The 18,519-nt window shown below is 48.4% G+C and overlaps 7 protein-coding genes across 7 annotated transcripts; 3 read left to right on the forward strand and 4 right to left on the reverse strand.

The window, feature by feature from the left end:
* Positions 1–33: 33 nt before the first annotated feature.
* F9C07_12651 (putative MFS transporter) lies at positions 34–2,020 on the reverse strand (the record flags this gene model as incomplete). Its single annotated transcript, XM_041295368.1, has 7 exons — positions 34–272; positions 335–860; positions 923–1,018; positions 1,097–1,222; positions 1,285–1,569; positions 1,627–1,722; positions 1,781–2,020. 7 exons carry the CDS (start codon positions 2,018–2,020, stop codon positions 34–36), a joined length of 1,608 nt encoding a protein of 535 aa, XP_041151319.1.
* Positions 2,021–3,138: 1,118 nt separating this feature from the next.
* On the reverse strand, positions 3,139–6,642 carry F9C07_12652 (P-loop containing nucleoside triphosphate hydrolase protein). Its single transcript, XM_071507873.1, has 6 exons — positions 6,559–6,642; positions 5,705–6,500; positions 4,474–5,650; positions 3,889–4,451; positions 3,515–3,795; positions 3,139–3,461 (listed from the first exon to the last, which is right to left on the reverse strand). Exons 2-4 carry the CDS (start codon positions 6,122–6,124, stop codon positions 4,441–4,443), a joined length of 1,608 nt encoding a protein of 535 aa, XP_071367337.1. The 5' UTR covers positions 6,125–6,500; positions 6,559–6,642; the 3' UTR covers positions 3,139–3,461; positions 3,515–3,795; positions 3,889–4,440.
* A 921-nt stretch (positions 6,643–7,563) lies between these two features.
* On the forward strand, positions 7,564–9,349 carry F9C07_2263922 (allophanate hydrolase subunit 2-domain-containing protein; the record flags this gene model as incomplete). The annotated part of the gene is made up of 1 exon (XM_041287548.2): positions 7,564–9,349. One exon carries the CDS (start codon positions 7,564–7,566, stop codon positions 9,235–9,237), a length of 1,674 nt encoding a protein of 557 aa, XP_041151317.1. The 3' UTR covers positions 9,238–9,349.
* Positions 9,350–11,286, forward strand: F9C07_1934393 (carbamoyl-phosphate synthase L chain, ATP binding domain-containing protein). Its single transcript, XM_041287547.2, has one exon. It carries the CDS (start codon positions 9,462–9,464, stop codon positions 11,226–11,228), a length of 1,767 nt encoding a protein of 588 aa, XP_041151316.1. The 5' UTR covers positions 9,350–9,461; the 3' UTR covers positions 11,229–11,286.
* A 543-nt stretch (positions 11,287–11,829) lies between these two features.
* On the forward strand, positions 11,830–13,878 carry F9C07_2174067 (iron/ascorbate family oxidoreductase). The gene is made up of 3 exons (XM_041287546.2): positions 11,830–12,893; positions 12,944–13,108; positions 13,161–13,878. The coding sequence occupies exons 1-3, from the start codon at positions 12,738–12,740 to the stop codon at positions 13,824–13,826; spliced, it is 987 nt and encodes a 328-aa protein (XP_041151315.1). The 5' UTR covers positions 11,830–12,737; the 3' UTR covers positions 13,827–13,878.
* A 491-nt stretch (positions 13,879–14,369) lies between these two features.
* Positions 14,370–16,282, reverse strand: F9C07_2110689 (alkaline D-peptidase; the record flags this gene model as incomplete). Its single annotated transcript, XM_041287540.1, has 4 exons — positions 14,370–15,174; positions 15,228–15,492; positions 15,550–15,654; positions 15,715–16,282. The coding sequence occupies 4 exons, from the start codon at positions 16,280–16,282 to the stop codon at positions 14,370–14,372; spliced, it is 1,743 nt and encodes a 580-aa protein (XP_041151314.1).
* A 173-nt stretch (positions 16,283–16,455) lies between these two features.
* Positions 16,456–18,445, reverse strand: F9C07_1934425 (uncharacterized protein). The gene is made up of 4 exons (XM_041295391.2): positions 17,967–18,445; positions 17,692–17,913; positions 17,354–17,634; positions 16,456–17,285 (listed from the first exon to the last, which is right to left on the reverse strand). Exons 1-4 carry the CDS (start codon positions 18,356–18,358, stop codon positions 16,630–16,632), a joined length of 1,551 nt encoding a protein of 516 aa, XP_041151313.2. The 5' UTR covers positions 18,359–18,445; the 3' UTR covers positions 16,456–16,629.
* Positions 18,446–18,519: the final 74 nt, after the last annotated feature.

An 18,519-nucleotide genomic window follows, 5' to 3' on the forward strand; every position in this document is an offset into this window, starting at 1 on the left:
TAATAAAAACCTAACGAGTACATGCAACAAAGCTTAATACTTGAAGCGAAAGTCCAGCCGCTTGTTTCCTTCGCCTTCTCGAGCTGCCTGGTCGGACTGGTACGCTACTTGTTCCTCGGGCGTCATCTCATTCCACTTCTTCTCTTTCTGTCGATTGAGGTAACGGAGGAACTCCCTCTGCACCACAAACACTACCAGTGAGAAGGCACAAATCGAAATGAGCACCTTGTTGCCAGTGAAGTAGTACGGCTTGTCGCTGTCGCGATAGATCTCTGTTTTGGCGTCAGTCAGCTCGACTATTCCCAACCTTTGTGTTCGCTCGGGCGGTACTTACGAGACGAGATGACGGATCCCACCTGTACAATCACATTGTACGTTGCAGCCGTGATGGCTCGCTTCTTCACGTCGAATGTGTTCTCCGAAATCCAAGCCGACACAATCGGGTGAAAGTACGGATACCCGGAGATCAAGGTGGTGATGGTGAACCGGCCCCATTCGCGGCCCCCGTTTGGTAGAGCGAGCATTGCCGCCAGTAATGGCAAGGTCCAGAACTCGCCAACAAGACAGTGGAATGATCGCTCACCGAAATACTCACTACTCTTTGACAAGGCCAGCATGAGGATAATCTGGAGCACTGCTGATGGGATGGAGAGCATGTTGGAGTCGAAGGTGGAAAACCCGATTCGTTTTAGGGTTAGTGATAGATATGATTGGACGGGGCTTTGCGGGATATAGGCCACAAGGCCGATGAGGTACAGACCCCACATGGACTTGTCGCTCCAGGCACGCAGTACGTCACTGGGGGTTGCGCTTTCGTGGATGTTGGTGAGGCCTTTCGATGGGTCGTCGCGGAGCAGGCGCTTCAATCGTACAGGTTAGCCAACAAAACGAAGAGAAGAATAGTTTGTACGAAGGTACATACGTTGATCATGATCACCTCTTGGCGCTCGGTGTACCATGGTCTGGGAACGAGAACGCTCTTCGTGTTGGTTGGGGAGCTTGGAAGGTAGAGGATGCTCTGTACAATCGGGTCAGCTTCTATCTTCGCATATACCCATTCATACCCCGACGCGTCTTAGGAAAAGATGACTCATACCACTAGACCAATGAGGAAAGTCAAGAGACCCTCAATCAGGAAAAGCCAGAACCAGCCTGTCTTTCCGTGAACTCCACGCATCTCCAAAATTCCTGCGGCAAGCAAAGACGAGATAATGCGAGCAACCTGTCGGATGTTAGCTATGCCATCCTGCGTCAGACGGCAACCTATGACCACTTGTGACTTACGTTCAATGTCGACCAGAAGAAAGCGAGCCGCACACTCAACTCCTTCGTTTTGTAGAAGTACGTTGCAAACAGAATAGTCCCAGGGATGAAACCACCCTCAAACGCCCCGATTAAGGCACGGGTAACATAAAAGCTGGCCCTGCCGGTCATCCATGCCTGCGTCCAAGACACTATGGACCACAGCATCATCATGATCGGCAAAACGCGTCTGAATCCATATCGCTTGATAAGAAGCTGTGCGGGGAATTCGGTTGTTAGGAAGCAAATCAATTGGATTGTTGTTCCCTGAAAATTATTGTCAGTAAAATCTCATAGCATTAGAAGGGTATATAGTTCGCATACATTGTTGTAATCATTCGACGAGAGGTTCAAGTCAACGAGTAGACTATCCGTGAGTGCGTTGGATAAATTGCCACGGTCCAGTTGCAGACCAAAGAACTTCACGTTGTCAGCGCTGATCTCAGTCGAATTCCATCGTAGCGAAGTCAATAATTACCATGACACAGACCCATGTCAGAAACAAGAGATCCGTTTTCCACACAACCGCTCTCTCTTCCTTCTCCGTCCAAGAAGCCGTCGGGTCAAACCGGTGATAACCTTCGAAGGACTCGTGCGGCGCTGTAACGTAGGAGAGGTTCTCCTGTCCAACGGCAATAGATGCCTTTGAGCTGTCATCGTCGAATGGCGCTGTCGTCTGCTCCTTAGGACCTTTGTCGGCCCGTTCGATATCGGCCATTTTGAATGATCGCCTTCCTCCTGTGTGGTTCTACCCTTGTCAATTAGAAGGTAAAGATGAAAACGACCAACAGGGTACACCAAGCCCGTGAGAGAAGAAGAACGTCACCTCCATTCCGGGAGGGGGCGGCATTGGACATTATTATATAGAGCCGGCATACCACCCTTAAACCATACAATTCTACCGTATCGCACCATTTTAATTTTAACCAGAGCGTACGGAGTACATGAACACTCATCCGCCGCACGGCAGTTTGTAGTACACGTCTACACATTCATCGTACAATATGGCCAATCGAGGGTCTGGCGGGGGCTTTGCATCACTGTGCCTTCCGAGCACATCATCGGCTAGCTTGCGTTTTGGCTTTTGGCGCCTTACTGGGTTTGTTTAGCTTGCCGAGGGGTTTTGATATATATTTTCTTTTCCTGGTTTTAATTCTCAATTATTCTATCGTGTATCAACCCGGTATTACCATTGGTAGAGGACATAATCCCTCCATGTTTTCAAATGCTAACAGCCGTTGAATGTTTTTTGCGGGGTTACAGGATAGCCGGCGGTAGTTCCCCAGATTGTTCCTCGGATTGACTGCTTCTAGCTATTCAAAGAAGGAAGATTGGCCAATACTTGTTCGGTCTAGTCTAGTCTAGTGGACCAGAACGAGAGTGCATAGGGTTTCTTTTGCTTGGCAGGTTGCCTTCCGAAATTTTCACCGACGCCCCACAAACCCCTGTCTCGGCTTCGCAGTGGGGAATTCGATCACGGTACTCGTCAAAGGTAGTTCTTTGCCTGGATGCAATGAACCATGTGGTCGCCGTTATTCAGGGGACCGTTGGTTATTGTTTGATTTTCATAACGGAGCACGCAAAGATAACATATATTGTTCTCGGTTGTGGAGGGTGTTCACATGGGTAACATATATTTTTACGGGAGGCTAGACTGTTCGGTGAGAATATTGGTAGAAGGAACTAGCGGAGTATAGCCTAGGTGAATATAATTCTACGAGCAGTTATGTGCTGTTTACCACCATGCATGCATGGATAGTACGGATATTAAGACTCAAATGGAGGAACGTATAGCCAAGACAGGTAGTAGAATTATATCACGAGGTTCAGCGAAACCTAATCACTAAATACGCAACAACCCGATATAACTACCACACATACTGCCAAGCCCATGATATTCAAGCCAGGGTTGTTTGCGAAAGTATAGAAGTCTAACACATCTTTACCATTCCGGATAGTGCATTGTGTGCCTTGCTGTTGTTCATCACTGCAGGTAAATTCCAGCCCATCCATCGCGTATGGCACAACATTAGCCATGGCGAATTTTGAGGGGAGGATATAAGACACGATTTGAAAAACCCTTGGTAAAGATGTACTGAGAAGGCCTGCAAACAACCAGTTTATGGATAGCACTATCGGAGCCAAGGTAGCACTGATACCTATTATCCAGTTAACATATGTAATGCAATTGGGGAAAAGGTGGTGTGCATACCTATATTATCGAAAAAAGAAAGAAGTATAATACCGAGAGACTCGCCACAGTTGAGAATCGCGAATATGTTGAACGATGAAACAGGAAGCATGGTGAAGGTGCGTTTAATCGGCGGGCCGAATGTGAATATCGTACCAGAAACCAGGGCTGTAAAGATCTCTGTTGGTAGCTCTAGACATGTGTATTGCACTAGGAAACATGTTGCGGTCATACATCCGTCCTTTCGTTCATCCTTAAAGGTATCGCGCTCTCCCGGGTATACAATAATGTTTGCAGGAGGCCTATGTTCGGATCCGAGTTAGCGCGGATGTGGGTATCAAAGGGAGTTGGATCGGGGAGAGAGCAAACCTGCAAGGATAATGGTTAGGAGCTACTGGAGAAGACCGATTCTTGTTTGTACGGAGTTACTGTCACTTGAAAGCGGAGCTGTGAACATAACAAAGGTAATTGTCATGCCAGGAGCTTGAACTAAGCGTGATAGGAGAAGAAATGGCCGCCTAGTCAAACCAAGAGCCGAGCGGCGCAATGCTAAAGGAAAAGTGTTCGAAATGGGTTAATGTTCTTTGCAAATGCTCTTTGTTCTAACAAGGTCATTGACAGTGGGGGTGTGTCTTGTATAGTTGATTGAGTTACAGCATGTCATTCAATAAGCTGCTGCACCCTAGCGCGACTCGAAGTTTCTCGGTTGTCTCGATGGTCTACCATGACTCAATCAATGATAAAGTCACACGGGCTCATTGAATCTGGACATTCAAAGACATGAGTGTGGAAATAGTGTAATATATCTTCTCCACGGCCAGCGAAGACGGGGGAGCCGTCAGACGCAAGGAGGAGAATGTTCGAAAAGAAAGGAAAAATATCTGAGCGTGGCTGATGGATACTGCAGATGACAGTCCGACCTTCCTCCGATAGATTCTTTAACTTCTTCAAGATACACCTGGCGGTGTATGCGTCTAGACCTGATGTCGGTTCATCCAGTATCAAAATTCTCGTGTCAGTCAGAAGCTGAATACCTATTGAAACCCGTCTCATCTCGCCACCACTAATACCCTTTTGTTTTCCATCTCCAACGATAGTCTCCGCACAAGAAGTCAAGCCCATTGTACGAATAATAGAGTCAACTTTGGAATATCTTTGCTCTTTTGTTATCCATCTTGGTAATCTCAGCCCTGCAGCGAAAAGTAGGGTTTCTCGGACAGTCAGGAAAGGTTGTAAATTATCCGACTGGGACACATAGGAGCACATAGCTCTGATCGTAGAAGGCCGTAGTCTATGGCTATTGTAGAACACTTGGCCTTGTCTTCGATATCTCTGAGGTAGGCGCGCTGTGATAGCGTGTAATAGAGTGGTCTTCCCGCTCCCAGAAGGCCCCATTATTATACTAAGCTCACCGTGTCTGAATGTGGTGTTGACTGGTTTAAGTATTGGCCGTTCGTAACTGGGACCCAGAAAGGCTTTTATGTTCCGCCTGGTAAGAATTAGAGCATACCTGGTTAGTTGGATATCCACACCTGGAGTGTGTGGAGTTGAGCTGAGAGGAAGAAGCTCCATATTTTGAATGACGACGGAGCTGTGGCTGGACTGGGGATCTGAAGTCATGACAGCTCCCATTCGAGGGCGATGAAGTATTAGAGCAGCCACCAGAGTGTAGGAAACAAGAAAACCCAAAGAGGCCACAACAGGTTGCCAGATCCACTCGCGTGGAATTCCTAGGCTTGAAATGATATCTTTCCCGTAAGACCCTGTACACTCACCTGTCGGAGGATTGGCGACACTTGTACAACCATATAGATGCCCGCGTGGCGTCTGCTTCGGGCCAACGAACTCAATGGCGCATACAGCGCTATAAAGATAAAAGTTATGAGCTGTCCATTTTGACCATCGGAGCCAGGTTGATATCTGGTCTACATGTATTAAATAGCCCCCAGAGAGGCTTTGCAGCGTGTAAATCAAATTTCCGATAAGACCAGCGATTGCAAAATCACGGGATAGTGCAATCGCAAGGATAGCGGCGGCGAGAGAAATGTATGTGGCCAAAATCATTACCAGCAAGAAAAGGAAAGGTTCGGCGACAGAGCGCCGTAGACCAACTAGGAAGTAAAAGACTATCGATGATATGGCAGGTCCTGGGATATCCTCGAGAGCAAGCCGCGCAAGCCTGCGACTTATTAAGAAAGCTGCAACACTGACCACTGCCTCTTCTCGCTCTCGATCGAACATTTGTATCTCATATGAAAGGCGATATATCTCATAGATTAACATTGGGTACCCGTAGATGTTCAGTAGTGCGAAAAGGGCCCCCTGTCGGGACCAAATTCCTTGGGCGCTGCTATCGACCTGATAGAAAGCTGCGCCTGTCACTATCCCTAGTATAATGGTAATTGAAAAGCTACCAAACAAGCTCATAGGGCCCCTTAACGTTGTCCATATAGTGCGCCGAGTAAGTACAGCCAGCTGACGAGAAAGTGGCACGGCTGGGTGGCGGGATATAGCTGAGCCGTATCGCACAACTGAGCCATTGTTCGAGTAAGGTGCGTAGTTATCGGCTACAGTACGCTGAGCTGCTTTCCACTGCTCTTTCAAGTTGTTGATCCTTGCCACTGATCCCATTGGTGAGCCTTCTGCTTCCGCTTCTATGGATACAAGGTCAATCAAGTGCTCAGCTGGATTTTCTGATGCAGATATGGCGTGCCCACATCGTTCAAAGTAACCGCGAATTGAAGAGGTTGAGCCATTGTACAGAACATGGCCTTGAGAGAGTAGTAGGATATGGTCGAATAGCTCCCATATTTCCGGGCGCGGGGTGTGAATTGCCACGATGACGGTGCGGCCTTCTCCTGCTAGGTCTTTCAGCAGCTGAACAATGTGGTGAGCATTGGCTGCATCTAAGCCGGTTTGTGGGCTCGTCGCAGAATAAACAAGAGGGATTCGCTAAGATTTGGACGCCGAGGCTTGTTCTTCTCTTTTCACCACCGCCGCATCCAGCCTAGAGAGAAAGTACGGAAGCTAGCTATATCGTAATAGATTCTGTAGTGTAGTGACACATAATTGTGACAGCATCGTATTCCAAGAAAGAGTTTGATGATCTAAATTGAGTAGTAAGACCACCTATGTAGTTCCGCTTGGAAATTTAGCTTTGGGGTGGTATGCATGCAAGGATAGCATGCCAACGGGAATTACAACCATGTCTGAGTAGGAAATGATCTACCATGGGCTCGCTGGCTGATTGGTACTGAACCTTCCTGCGTGCTGAGACTAAGGATTTTATGGCCAATATCTTAGTTGTGTATGTTTTGAATGGGAAAATCGAACCTCATATGATTGCCATTGAATATCTTCATGATCAGGCGTAAACGACAAGGCAAAGTTAGGTCACATGAAGGGATGGATGGACTCGGATGAACTAGTGGGTTTTCTATTGGTGTAAATCTTGGATTGTTTTTATTTGTTATCTTGCTATGTTTCCTTCCCTCACTATCATGCTCTTCTAAAATAACAATTTCAAAGGTTCAGGGCCGGGCCGCTTTGACACCATTCGGAGAGTTTTAGGTGATGATCCAGCAACCCAAATGTTCTGTGCCGCGGTACCAGAAGTTGCATCTTGGGAAGATGGCAGAGAAAGGATTAGAAACAATAGAAATGTACTTTGTAAGCAAGAGTATGTTTGCCTTGACCCTAATTCGCTAACCAAACTGTCACCTGATTGTACGATGCTACTTTGCATGAGGAAGTACTGTACTTCATAGGCGGCAAACATTTAGGGCAAACCTATGTCAAGGCTGAGCTGCCTCCCTACCCATCTCTACCTCAGCTGCGATCGCTTCAGCCGAACAGAAATTCACCCAAGTCTCAAGAGATAGCCCACGGGAGAAAGCCAAGTACCCACCAAGTGGGACCGAACAGTTCTCGCCTACCCTGTAGGTACAATAGCCCAATCAAGAATACGATACACAGCGGAATCAACTATATATACAATCACTGCCAAAAGCTTCTTTAAAATATGTACAGAGAAATTCACTACGACCATTATTCCAATTTGTATTTGCATCATGATGCGGTTTCTTCCCGTCAACTTGACGACAATTCTCGTGGAGCTCCCAGGTCTCGAGGAGACTCTGGCGCTTCTTACCTCACTTCAATCTGAGCCAGTGGTTGGCATAAAAGAGATGATTCCAGCTGCCCGCACTCTGCTCGTTCACTTCGATCCGGAAAGCATAAGCGCAGAAGCCTTGGCAACTGAAGTTAGCAAACGAGACCTTTCAACCATCAACCCCCGATCGGACCGCCAAATAGAAATCCCTGTCCGCTATGACGGCGTGGATCTTGGGAACATTGCAAAGCTGACAGGATTCGACGTGAAGGAGGTTATTCGTCGCCATAAGGAGAGCCAGTTCACTGTGGCATTCTGCGGTTTTGCACCGGGCTTCAGCTACCTGAATGGCGGCGATCCTGCGCTGTACGTGCCGCGGCACCAAACACCACGGACCCGCATCCCAGCTGGCTCGGTAGCTTTGGCGGGGCCCTTTAGCGGCATTTATCCACAGAGCAGTCCAGGAGGGTGGCAGCTCATTGGTACGACATCGGTCAAAATGTGGGACACAAATCGGAGCCCAAGCGCGCTTCTTCAACCGGGTGATCGGGTCAAATTTGTTGAGGTGGATGATGTTCAGACATTTGGAGCTGATGCCACTCCTTCAACTGAAGGTGATAATACTCCTGCTTCTGGTTCAACTGATAGAGAAGAAGAGAAGCCTGCTCTGAGAGAGACGATCGGCACCACCAGTCCACATTTCAAAGTTTTGACGGCGCCAATACCGGCTCTTTTCCAAGATCTCGGTCGTCCCGGTCAAGCGAATCAAGGTGTTTCCGCCTCCGGTGTGTTAGATCGATCGGCATTTCGGGCTGCGAACCGCATAGTGGGAAACCCAGCTGGCACTGGATGCCTTGAACTTACGTTAGGTGGCTTTTCGTTTGAAAGCACCAGTCAGGCGGTGATCGCCTGCACGGGGGCACCTTGTCCCATTACGGTTGAGGATGCGAAAGGCCACAACACAGAGATAACACAAACTCATCGACCAATTGCGCTGGAACCGGGGGATGTCGTGACCTTCGGACAACCACGCACGGGTATGCGAACTTACTTGGCAGTCCGAGGTGGCTTTGAGATCGACCCGATCTTGGGCAGCGTCAGTACCGACACATTGGCTGCCGTGGGGCCCAGTGCTGTCACCGCTGGGTCTGCCCTGATCTGGAAGAACGCAACGCAAGGTCTCAGAAGTGTGTCACTCCACGAAGCCGCAGCTTTTACTCTACCCTCTGCAAATGACGTGGTCATTCTGGATGTAGTGCTTAGCCCTCGCACAGACTGGTTTACAAAGGAAGGCCTAGAAACCTTCCTTCAACAGCGCTGGAAAGTGACGGCAGAGTCCAGTCGGGCTGGAATCCGCTTATCGGGAAATGTTTCCATTGAGCGCAAAGACGACAAGGCAGAACTACCAAGCGAGGGCACAGTCACCGGGGCTATTCAGGTGCCCCACAATGGTCAGCCTGTACTATTTCTTGCCGATCATCCACTAACCGGTGGATACCCAGTCATTGGCACTGTTGCTGAATATCATCTGGATCTCACTGGTCAGCTTCCTGTCAATATAATGGTACAGTTTCGCCCTATTGCCCCCTGGTCGGAAATTCAGCCGCAACACGATCTGGCCCAAACTGTATAAGAAAAAATTCCTTTCTTAGCAGTGATTTGCATGGTCGGTGAAGACTATCTTTCTATCTGTCATGAATATATACGCGATGGGTAGGTATACAGAAAAGTTTGACATGCAAAAGAGGTCGCGGATATTGACCGACTTTTAGATTCAGAAAATCCCAACTCGCTTATTTGGGTCGATACTTTTTGCACCTTTCGGTCGTACACGGTCCACCCTAAACCAAAACCACAATGAGAAAAGAATTGAAGAAAGTACTGATTGCGAATCGCGGGGAGATCGCCATCCGCATTATCCGAGCTTGCTGCGATTACGACATCAAATCAGTCGCGGTGTACTCAGACCTAGATGTGGACTCTCCTTTTGTGCGACTAGCCGATGAGGCCTATGGGCTGAAGGGCTTTCAAACAGTCGATACCTATCTTAATATCGACAAGCTTATTGCGGTGGCAAAACGTTCTGGAGCAGATGCCATTCACCCAGGATACGGGTTCTTATCTGAGCGGGCGGAATTCGCCCAGGCAGTCCTAGATGCAGGGTTAACCTGGATCGGGCCCGACCCGAGCGTGATCGAAGCGCTTGGTGACAAGGTCGAGGCGCGACGCATCGCGTTACGGGTCGGTGCACCGCTCGTAGCTGGCAGCAACGGGCCTGTGTCGACAGCAAAGGAAGTGATGGCATTCGCCCGAGAGCATGGCCTCCCGATTGTGATCAAGGCTGCCCATGGAGGCGGTGGTCGCGGTCTGAAGGTCGCATGGACTATGGACGAAGTAACAGAATGCTATGGATCTGCCGTGAGGGAAGCCACGGCGGCCTTTGGTCGGGGCGAATGCTTCGTAGAGCGCTTTCTCCACCGTCCTCGACATATTGAGGCTCAGATTCTAGCTGACAAGCATGGTAACGTCGTGGTGGTCGGGACGCGAGATTGCTCCGTACAAAGACGACACCAAAAGCTGATCGAAGAAGCCCCAGCCCCACTTCTCACTACAGAGCAGCAGGAGAAAATTCAGAACGCCGCTCAGTCAATCTGTTCCGCGGCTGGTTATTCGGGTGCAGGAACGGTGGAATTTCTCCTAGGAGTCGACGGCAGTATCTCCTTCCTAGAGGTCAACACCCGACTTCAAGTTGAGCATCCTGTGACGGAGGAGACCACAGGGCTTGATTTAGTCGTGGAGCAGTTCCGTATTGCCGAGGGGCTCCCGCTGAGCATCTCGTCCCCGATTCCTCCCCGGGGTCATTCTATCGAATTCCGCATCAATGCAGAAGACCCAGGGCGGGGGTTCCTACCAACGCCAGGGCAAATCACGACATTTCAACCCCCATCCGGCCCCGGTATCCGCCTGGACAGTGGTGTTGTCCAAGGCTCGACGATCCCGGCGGTTTACGACTCCCTGATGGCGAAGCTGATCGTCTCTGGTGCAACCCGTGAACAGGCACTACGTCGCGCCCGTCGTGCGTTGAAAGAATTCCAGATAAGCGGGGTTGCAACTGTTTTGCCGTTCCATATTGAGACACTTAACTCGAACGACTTCCTAGGTACCGATGGCTTTAATGTGCACACTCGCTGGGTAGAGACCGATTTCGCCGCGACACTAGCTCCTGCTCCACGGCCGGACCCAGTACCCGAACTAGAGCTCATTCGGACTCATTTGGAAATCGATGGCAAGCTCGTCTCGTTGGGCTTACCCAGTATGCTCCTGAGCGGAATTGGGTCAGTAGCAGCTGGTTCATCGGCCACTGCTCAGCAGAAAAGTGCGAAGAAAGACAACGGAGACATCTTAGCACCGTTGTCTGGAACACTTCGGGCTTTGAAGGTCCCCGACGGTGCTTCCGTCCGCAAGGGTGACTTACTGGCTGTTATGGAGGCGATGAAAATGGAAACACAGGTTACGGCGCTGAGGGATGGGGTTGTCCGCCTTCTCACCAAAGAGGGTGAATATGTGCAGGCAGGGGGGGTGATACTTACATTTGAGCAAGAAGAACTCATGTTCAAGAATTGAGAGAAACCTTGATACCCCGATTGGATTATGATACTTAATAGGAGCCAGTCACATATAGATACGACTATGTTAGGTCTTGCATTTGTCTTATAAATGGTTACTATATTTTCATCATTGTGTCTCTTGACCGTAGTTCGATCGAGAACCTATACCTAGGCACGGTTAAAGATTGTACAAGTATTGAATATTTAAACCTTCATGCGACCCCTAAAGAAGAGTAATAGACAGTATGCACTTTGTTTTACAATTATTAGCTAAATACTCACTATTTAGTAGTTCATTGATTATACTCCTAGGATAATATAGGCAGATAACGATAATTAGTCTCACAATGCGCTCATTTTCATAAGTCCTTGGTTAGCCAATGTCAATTATCTCACTCAATGTATATATCGTAGTGATATGTTATTTACTCTCGTGTCCATCCTAGAATGTAGCTGGTATATGTTTGGAATAAGGTGTTTAGAATAATCTAGATTTATAACTATCGGAGCGGAGATATTTAGTATTATCTAGTAATCTAGATCTAAAACTAAAGGGGTAGAATTAATGGATAATTAGGTCTGATTCTTTCTATCTGACTTCTAAGTGTCTACGTGGTCTAAATACTGATTGTAGATTAGGTGATCTCTGGGTAGGCAGGCTGTCTACTAGCCGCATTCGTGATAGCTGTATTATACGGCTGACAGGTTGATAAGGTACGCTGAGCTTTTGGACCCTGGCAGACAGGAAGCCTGTTTACTATAAATATAATACTCAATGTTCCGTCAGCCCTCAGTAGGAGCAAAACTCGTCATAGGATACCCTTCATGAAGCCCATCAACAGCCAATAGATTATACGGCAAGAATGTGAAGGAATGAGAACCCGGAGAAATTTTAATGTATCCATGATATACCACCTGCTGTCTTCGAGGAAGTTCTGACTCTTCGTCAGCTAACTGCCTGAGGATCTGAGCAAGTGGATCTTGAGCTTGTTGAGATAACGTGAAAACACCGAGCTGCCGTTATTAAAGGAAAGTATTCTGAGGAACAAATTCGCTTTCCAAACACCGTATCTAGAATCCAGTTGCCCTCTTCATTTGACATCAATGGAGATTCATGGACGAGATTAGGGTGGTCATGGGATTTGGGGATTCTTATCGACAAAAATGGTCAAGTCATCCCGAACCACCTGCCTTCTCTGCGCCTGAGACCCACAGTTTCTAGGACGTCTATTGGTGCATACGTGGTTGAGGAAGGTCACCTCGGACCCACTCCGACTATCTGGGAAAGAGGAAACTTAAACTTGGAAGGCTTGAGGGTTGATTAGGAAGGCCAAGTGATGATATCAAAATCCTACGTCTTTGGACATCACCTTCCCGAAGTAATAATCCCCGCGTCAAGATACAATGCAATCATCGTCTAACGGATCTATAAATCGGCCTCCAGGCCCTCCCCAGATGGCCATTGTTGTATCAATCACTCAGAAACATCCACTGATACGAAATCCGCTCTCGACTCACATTCAAAATGTCTGAAGCTCTGGACCTGTCCTTGTTGAAGGGAACTCCCGAACAGAGGGAGCAAATATCTGCTGAGCTGCTCCATGCCCTCAAGACTCGTGGTGGCGTCAAGCTAAAGAACCACGGGCTTCCGGACAAGCTTGTTCATGAACTGTTCGATTGGGTAAGTTGAGCATCCTTCTTGACTATGAGGCTGGGTCTCATTCTCCCTAGACTCGCAAGTTCTTTGCCCTTCCTCACGAAGACAAAATGCTCGCCAAGCACCCTCCCCAGGCAAACCCAAACCGCGGCTACTGCTATGTTGGACAGGAGTCGATCTCGAGTATCAGTGGCTATGAGAAGGGACTACCTCAGGGCCGTTTTGTTCGTGACATTAAGGTACAGAACTCCCTCACACTATTCAGAGCGCGACGTATTAAGACAAATACAGGAAACAGTCGACTTCGGCTCACCTCGCGATGAGCTCGTAGACAACATCTGGGTACCAGAGGAGAAGCTCCCAGGTTTCCGCAAGTTTATCGAAGACTTCTACGAAACATGCTTCAAGCTCGAACTCGAGATTCTCGCTGCCCTTGCTAGGGCTCTCGGAGTCGACGAAGACCACATGGTATCCTTGCACAACAAAGCCGAGAACGAGTTCCGCATCCTTCACTACCCAGAGGTTCCCGCATCAGAATTGGCCGACGGTACTGCGACACGCATTGCCGAGCACACGGACTTCGGCAGCATCACCATGCTGTTCCAGGACTCTGTTGGTGGGCTCCAGGTAGAGGACCAGCAAAATCCTGGTGTCTTCCGTGGCATTGAGTCAGCGGACAAGACGGAGATCATTTTGAACATTGGCGACTCGATGCAACGACTGACGAACGACACTTTCCGCGCTGCATGCCACCGCGTCACCTACCCGCCCTCTGTTAAGGTTGGTTCGGAGGCAGTTATTCCTGAACGGTACTCCATTGCATACTTTGCGAAGCCGAACCGCTCGGCGTCACTGTTCCCGTTCAAGGAGTTCATCACGCCTTCGACGCCTTGCCGGTATGAGGACATAAACGCATGGGATTTTCAGAACCTGCGCATTTCCAGGCTGTTTAAATGAGCATTGTATTAGTTTTATAGCATGAGTATCTTATCAATTTTGTTCTATTTAAGTGTGCCCAATGTTAGCGGATTTACTACTTGTAGAAGTCTACTTGACTCCCGAAAGCGTAAGATGACGTTGATGATTGGCCACTAGAAACAGGAAAGTCTCAAGTAGATATCAGATTTCTTATCTAAGTGTACATCGGAATTTCCCTACGATTGAAATGTGAGGTTTCTAGATATGTCTTTCTGGTCGATTCATTTCTATGTGGCTCTTTGATCATTAACATGATGATATATGTTCTATCTTTAAGTATCAGTTGGTAACACATCGAGCATCATAGAAGATGTCTGAGGTTTGTGGAGAGGTACTATAGAGCGAGTATTTTGTGAAGCTACACCCGCAGCGTTAACGAGCCTTATATCACTCTAATAAGCATTAAACTAAACCATGACATAGAATCATACACTGCTATGGACCACACAAAACAAGCTTCAACGGTATTAAGTAGCAACGCAAGAAGGCCCCGCTGTACAAGCACACATGACTCCCATCGACCTATTTCCTCCTGTTTAAGTGCAGCTCCAAACCAGGAATCTCAACCCCAACAGCGTTTCCACCAGCATCAACCTCAAAAACAAATAAATCCAGCGCACGGCCCTGGTACTTGAACTTATCCACATCCATCCACGAAACACAAGTCGGCGTGTCAGCATCAGCAAGCTCATTCTTATCCTGCAAAACAGCCCTGAACGACACCCTGGAACCGCCTGATGCAGTCTCCGAAACCAGCCCAGTCGGATACAACCGGATACTCAAGGCCGCCGGATCCTCAACCCCAATTAAGGAAGCTAAGGTCTTCCTGAAATCCGTCCCATTACTGACGAATTTGTCGACAAACATCCCGGGCAACTCATCGACAGAGACAGTGATTGACGAATTAAGCCCAGAAGCCGCCGTATACTGGCCACCGAAGCGAGCGCCCGCCTGTGTAACGGCCGTCTTCATCAACGCGGGTAAGATCACATCACCGATGATATCGGCGTGTGCATTTAAGTCCGGCGCGGAGACGCTATCGGCTGCGAGAACGGTGAAACCGACGTTGTAGTCTGGAACAAGACCTATGTAGGAGCTGTATTGGCCGATGCTGCTGTAATAGGTATAGATGTCTACCATTGAGGTACTGGGATAGTCACCGCTGCTGTAGACGATCCAGGGGTAGCCGAGGGAGTTGGCTGGGTTGGATGTGTGAGAGACTGGTTTCAGCCAGCGGTTTGTTTGGGTTCGGGGTAAGATGGTTGAGTTGAGGATTGCTTTTCCGGCGGTGGAGAGGTCGGTGATTGTTGAATACATTGAGAGGGCACTATATGTTCATTAGGTTCGTTGTGGGGATGGAATATGGGGTGGGGGACTTACGGTGCTTCGCCTGTATATTGGTTAGACCAGCCGCTGGTTCTGGGGTTTGTTGGAATGAGGCCGGATGAGCTGCTTGAAGGAGTGTGTAGGCTTGTTTTAGTCAGAGACAGTGGCTTAAGGATGCGACTTTCGAGGACGTCGCTGAACGGCTGGCCTGTGATTCTTTCTATAATGTAGCCTAGAATTTGGAATCCAACATTCGAGTAGATGGGGGTTACCCCCGGAGGAGCAACTGGAAGTTGTTGAGCTAAGACGGCGAGCGATCCTGGAAAGCAGATATATTAGGCTGGAATATATAGTATTGAGAGGGATGGTTTCCTACCGGCTTGAGAGCTATTATTGGCTCTGCAGGTACCACTGCTGCCATTGGATGGTGGTAATCCGTCATCGATGCCGTAGCCTTCCTTCCCTATGTCATCAACACAGTCTAGAGGTAGGCTGATTAGCTCACCACGAGATATAATATTGGTGTTTTCAGAATACTCACAGTCCCTAGAAAGGCCCGCCATATGACTGGCTAGTTGGCCAACGGTAATATCTTCCCAATCCACATACCGAACAGGATCTTGTTTTGCGTTCGCACTCTTCGTAATTAACTCAGGAAGATACTTTGTCACAGGATCGTGCCAGATGGCATCCCCTGCCTCAACAAGACTAGTCCAGACGGTGAAAATCTGGGTAAGTCCACCGATGCGGTAAATGCTGTCCCGATTCGCATGTTGGATTTTGTTTGATGAGTTCTGCAATGACGGGGCAGTGTAATGATAGTCGAAGAAGAAAGGACTGGCACTCGCAGTTCCTTGGTTGGTGGAGAAAAGTGAAACACTGAACGAAGTGGTGTTGGGAGTGGTATCCCCGTGGGAACCGGACCCTTTTGTATTCTGTTCATCAAATGTCCCGGTAAGATTGGCCAGGGCAGATGTCAATATTGACGAGTTCTTGTCGAGGGTGAATGCTGGGAATGGTGGTCCTAAGAGCGGACAAGGAGTAAATGAAGATACACATTGGAAAAGAAAAAGGACGGTGAAAATTATGGTAAGATATACTTTAGACATTGTGACAGAGAATACTACTTATGATGCTCTGATTAGACAATATCATTATTGTCGCATGGGGTTGGATATTTATTTCCTACAGCTCGGGTCGGAGATGGAGCATCCACAAACCCTGAAGCTATCCCGGCCCCAGCATCGGGAAGATCGGATCGGCGATGCGACCAAGGCTTGACACAAACGCTAACACAGCCTCGCTCAAAAAGGGGGCCTTACCCACGCGACGAATGGGAGAAAATAGAAATAAAAAGTCATGATAATAAATAGATCAAATAAAGTTTCTAACAGGGTGGTACATATCCAGGTAGAGACTGTTCAATTCTCTGCAGGTTGAATAAGGCGAGACGACGTTATATCCAATCAGCCATCATTTCAAGACTTGAAGGGAGGAAGAAATCCGCAACCAACTGGAAATCATCCGCAATCAGTGATGGATGCCCCCGCATGTCCAACGGAACAATCGAAGCGTCATACGGCAGTCCAGTTGCAACATCTAGACATACATCATGTCCTCCTGCAATCCCCCGAGGAGGAAAGGTTGCTTCTGAGTTACCAAAGTTGCGATTAAACCAGCCCTGGATGCGAGAAACGCGTTTCTCAAAGTCAACAAACACATCCCGATCGCCATTCAGATCCACCAGTGTTGTAGATAGTGCTCCTAGGCGCTGCCTCAATTTCTCCAGAGTTTCCGGCCACGCGTGAATCTGTGGAGATAGTGCTGCCTTTCCCATCCGTGAAGCTGCGACAACTTGCCTGGAAGCAACCAGTATGCAGAAGGCCATCTGTACCCATTGCGTGTTGTTGAACGTCTGTTCACCCCCTGGCGGCAGCTCCATGTACATGTTCAGAATGTTCTCTGCCGCAGTAAGGCCAGAACAGAAGATCTCATCCCACCAAGTCTCGGAGACTAGTGAATATGTCGACCGAGAAGACAGTGCGCTTTGCCGAGAAAGGCTCACTTGGTACAAACATAGCTCTGTGGTATAGAGCTGCATGGCCATGACCGCTGAACGGGAGAAGAAGCACTTCTCAGCTTATCGTATATGTTATTGCAGGGTTTATGACAATACTCACGAGTCTCAAAAAAGCCAACAGGAAGCTGGCTGCGTAGTCTATCCAGGTCCGCTTTAATGTTGCTGACATATAGCTCCGCCGCAGAGCCCGTGCTACCAACCTCCATGCCGTGTTTCCAAGATAAGTTATCAATCTTCTCCGCGATAACCTGCAGGTGAAAAAGAGGCAAGATATATGTGTCATGAGACGTTGTACCTTCATTGTCTAGAGACTGGCAGCATTGTTCGAGATAGGGTGCTATATCTGGGAAACAAGACGGCTTATGTAAAAGAATCGAAATCCTAGATCATCTCTCTCAGTAACCTCGGTGCATACCTTGGGGGCAATACTAAGCTTACGTGGATGACAGGTAATAACACCCAACAACGGCTCTCTGCTCGTCAAGACCCCAGGATGGTCGAATATATTGTTCGTCGTCTAGTGTATATTCTTTGTTGAACCTGAGCGCCGTCTTCCATGTCTTCGTTTGCGGTGGCCGATCTAACCGTAGCTCGACCATAAGACCTATGGCGAGTTGTAGGAACTGCGTGTAGCGATGGGGTCGCGAGTGGTAATGGGACCTTCGAAAAATAGTTAGAGGATGGGTTTGACAGGTTGTCATAATGTCACTTACCAGGCGAGAAAGACCAGCATTCCCTGGAGTAGCTCAAACGAAACTTCTCCGCTCGTGATCATGCGAGAAGCAATGACCTTCTTGAATTCCCTTCCTAGCAATCTTTGCAGTGGCATGTTGGAATATGCCGCAGATGCCAGGACAGCTAAGAAGAGAAATGGCTTCTGTTGCCGGAGATCTGTAGCTGTGACCTGCGGCGGGATAACGACAAATGGGAAATGCAAAGTCATGTCCGTCCTATAGATATCTATGAAGGATTGCGCAGCTTCCATACTTAGGTAACCTCGCGCAACGACGTCCATGATAGCTTGATCGGCTTCTTCACCGTTTGAGTTGTATGTAGCATTTCCCGGAGTTGTTTGTTTTGCTGAAGTTGATTCACAGTTCTCCATGAGTTCATTGATCTTCGACTCAAGAGCTTCTATCTGTCTACACCGCCAAGTAAGCTTAATATCCCAATAACCTGCATGAGGAGTTCCCACCGATCTTTTTTGAACCCCTTAAAGCGCCGACCGGTCTCACGGTATACACATTGTTTGTTCAAGCGCGCGCA

The sequence above is a fragment of the Aspergillus flavus genome, chromosome 8, assembly GCF_009017415.1.
Source record: "Aspergillus flavus chromosome 8, complete sequence".
In the NCBI taxonomy this organism is placed as follows: Eukaryota; Fungi; Ascomycota; class Eurotiomycetes; order Eurotiales; family Aspergillaceae; genus Aspergillus; species Aspergillus flavus.

Excerpts from the sequence above, each read along its gene's own strand:
- F9C07_1934393 (XM_041287547.2), top strand. The coding sequence starts at position 9,462 with ATGAGAAAAGAATTGAAGAAAGTACTGATTGCGAATCGCGGGGAGATC.
- F9C07_1934425 (XM_041295391.2), bottom strand. The coding sequence starts at position 18,358 with ATGGAGAACTGTGAATCAACTTCAGCAAAACAAACAACTCCGGGAAAT. Across the intron at positions 17,914-17,966 it reads ATGCTGGTCTTTCTCGCCTG|GTCCCATTACCACTCGCGAC; the intron begins GTAAGTGACATT and ends TATTTTTCGAAG. Across the intron at positions 17,286-17,353 it reads TGTTGGCTTTTTTGAGACTC|CGGTCATGGCCATGCAGCTC; the intron begins GTGAGTATTGTC and ends TCTCCCGTTCAG.
- F9C07_2174067 (XM_041287546.2), top strand. The coding sequence starts at position 12,738 with ATGTCTGAAGCTCTGGACCTGTCCTTGTTGAAGGGAACTCCCGAACAG. Across the intron at positions 12,894-12,943 it reads TTCATGAACTGTTCGATTGG|ACTCGCAAGTTCTTTGCCCT; the intron begins GTAAGTTGAGCA and ends CATTCTCCCTAG. Across the intron at positions 13,109-13,160 it reads GTTTTGTTCGTGACATTAAG|GAAACAGTCGACTTCGGCTC; the intron begins GTACAGAACTCC and ends AGACAAATACAG.
- F9C07_12652 (XM_071507873.1), bottom strand. The coding sequence starts at position 6,124 with ATGGGATCAGTGGCAAGGATCAACAACTTGAAAGAGCAGTGGAAAGCA. Across the intron at positions 5,651-5,704 it reads GAGAGCGAGAAGAGGCAGTG|GATATCCCAGGACCTGCCAT; the intron begins GTCAGTGTTGCA and ends CTTGCTCTCGAG.